The sequence below is a fragment of the Limulus polyphemus genome, unplaced genomic scaffold (genome assembly GCF_000517525.1).
Source record: "Limulus polyphemus unplaced genomic scaffold, Limulus_polyphemus-2.1.2 Scaffold3696, whole genome shotgun sequence".
NCBI classification, from domain to species: Eukaryota; Metazoa; Arthropoda; class Merostomata; order Xiphosura; family Limulidae; genus Limulus; species Limulus polyphemus.
This window is the reverse complement of record NW_013669306.1, coordinates 4684-7658: the sequence shown is the minus strand read 5'-3', so window position 1 is coordinate 7658 and position 2975 is coordinate 4684. Positions and strand designations below refer to the sequence as shown.

Here is a 2975-nt window from a genome sequence, read left to right as displayed (position 1 = left end):
GGTAACTTGTAGAGGTGATGGTACGATCACCAAGTAACACTGAGGATAGGTTGAAATATTAATTATTGAACTTCACTGTTGGTAACTTGTAGGGATGATGGTGCTATTACCAAGTAACACTGAGGATAGGTTGAAATATTAATTATTGAACTTCACAGTTGGTAACTTGTAGGGTGATGGTACTATCACCAAGTAACACTGAGGATAGTTTGAAATATTAATTATTGAACTTCGCAGTTGGTAACTTGTAGGGTGATGGTACTATCACCAAGTAACACTGAGGATAGTTTGAAATATTAATTATTGAACTTCGCTGTTGGTAACTTGTAGGGATGATGGTACTATCACCAAGTAACACTGAGGATAGTTTGAAATATTAGTTATTGAACTTCGCTATTTATTATTTTATCACAGAGTGGTTCTACCTTGTCAGAAGCATTCAGTGACAAACCTATTGTTTGTATATACATGTACGCTAAATATACATTTAGCAGCATGAAAGTTAATTAAATCCAGTGTAATTTTAACACTACTACTCTTGAAGCTATCTATGTTAGAAACCTAATTTTAATATAGTGTGATTTTTGTTTTTGGAAATTTATATAAAATTTCTAATTATAGTCTATACTTAACATATACATGCCATTTACAAGAAGTTTAAGTAACAGTAACTAACTCTAATTTTGTTACTGTAACCACTAATTGATCTATATTTCATTGCTTTGATGCACATTTTTTATTTACACACTTTAGTTCTACTTTTCTTAAAGTTCTTACTTGTATGAAAATAACTTCCTGAGAAAGGCTTAAGAGTGTAAATTACCATAAATGTTTTTCTTTGTCTACTGTCTTTTTGGCTGGTTACATTTGGACACTAGTATAAATCACTAACTGATGCAATAGACCAGTGATGGATGAAAACATTTCATCTCAGAAGCAGTATTTAGGATGTGCTTTAAGTTTCATATATAAATGGTAGCCAGAATACTTTTAACTTTGTTTCAATAACTTTAGTATAGAAATGAAAGGAATTAGAAACAACAGATCTTGTCCTGGATGTAGTACATATGTGCAGGAATGTTAATTATGAAATTCATAAACCATGTTTTGATTTTTAAACAATATTCTATAATATTTGAAGATTAAGTGTTATTGACAAGTTAATTTGCAAGAAAATTTTATTTCGCATTGTAATGATAAATGGCAAGGAGCAAACAAATCATGTTTTTATAAAATACTAATACAAATTTCAGCTTACTTAATATCATGGATTAGTTGTGTTTTATTGATCCTATAGTTCTGATTCAGATTGCTTAAAATCTTGAAAAATGCTGGTTAATCAAAGACAAACAGTCAACTGAAACTTTGTACACTGACTTGTTTGTAATGCTCATAGACATAGTTCACTTTTTAAAAAAATACATGTATTATATTATTTTTAAGGATTAATGCAGTTTCAAATGGTCAAGTTAGAGGTGATTCATATTCAACAGGTTGTATTGGACAACAAGGTAAGTAATACAGTTTTTCTTAAATCTATGTAGACAACATACCCAGATATTAGTTTTTTTGAATGATTTATATTTGAAACCTAAAATTAATTTAGGAAAAGTTATTGTTTTATTAGCTAAGTTTATTATTGTAATAGCAGGGCTAGAAGTTCAATATAATTTAAGTGCACTAGAATAACTATTTAAAATTTTTGAAATTAAAAAAAATACTATTAGTTTCAACCAAAGCTGCAAGAAACTTGAACTAAATAGGCGTGTTTTGTCCATATTTGTTTATACTAGTATTGTTTACGTATAGTACACCTGCACACAAATATCAAAATGTGACAGTTATCTGTTTCTATCAATAGGCAGTTTTCTAGCTAATTGGGATATATTGTAACTTAGAAATAATGGCTGTTTTTTCTTTGCAATTTTGTAATATGCTTAATGTTGTTTTTAAAATACAACACAGATTGAGGAAGATTAATTTCCAGTCCCTTTTATTTAACTACATGGAAATAAAACTCGGCTGTTGTGTCTTACATTCCATGATCCTCATGCTTCGCTTCATTAATTCCAATAATTTGATAATCAACGAGATTCTTTAACTTTTTACATTCTGAGAATTATGAAACATTTGTACTTTCCATGTTAGCATGTGTATCATATTGATTTTACATTTCACTGTTTGTACTAATGTTGATAAGTAATATGACAATATATTATATCATTGTACCATGCCTGAAGTTTGAAAAAATATTTCTCTCTTATTTAAGGTGCAAGAGTTTGGCTTTTCTTAGGATTTGTCTTGGGATTTGGATCACTGATTGCAGCTAGCTGGATTCTCTTTGGTGCTTATGTCATTCCAAGTAAGAACAATTAAATGTTCTGTATATTTTAGCTTTTGGTCCCTATACATGAATACAGAAACACTAGTGAATATACATGTCAAGTTCATTAAAAGTAAGTTGAGCAAAAAATTACTTTCAATAGCAACAAAAGTTATTTTTCACTACAGAGTTTTTAACAACATTTAGTTATCAGCTATGATCAAATGATGATAAAACATGGTGCAGGTACATTGAATATCTTCTGTGACATGTGAGTGAGTATTATTATTGAACTATCAGACCCACAAAACATTTTTGTTCAAATTAGTATCTTTATTGCAACAATACTTCTTTAAACACGGGATTTCTAGAATAATACAAATGAATTTAAGTACAGACATCGAGACCTGTAAATCCACTTGTCTTAGGCCTAACATTAGTTAAGCCTTTATTGACAGTACTTAATACTATTAGTGATTAAACTTATAATGTTTTGACCTAATGTTAGACCTTCTTAAACACTTTGATAAACTTTTAATATGTTCTTGTACAAAATGTCATCTAACATATATTTACATCCATTGAAATGAAGTGTGCATGTATATGTATTCAGGTAGTAAGGTGAGCATGCATTTTCAGGACAGAAAAAACT

General features: G+C 29.3%; 1 protein-coding gene across 1 annotated transcript in view; it reads left to right on the top strand.

Moving 5' to 3' along the window:
* The window catches only part of LOC106469870 (transmembrane protein 50A-like), a gene marked incomplete at its 3' end in the record, with an annotated part of 6495 nt that extends 4133 nt beyond the window's left edge, over positions 1-2362 (top strand). The window contains exons 3-4 of the mRNA XM_013930380.2: positions 1444-1511; positions 2270-2362. Of these exons, the coding sequence (XP_013785834.2) occupies positions 1444-1511; positions 2270-2362 (161 nt within the window). The remainder of the gene's footprint in view (positions 1-1443; positions 1512-2269) is intronic.
* Positions 2363-2975: the final 613 nt, after the last annotated feature.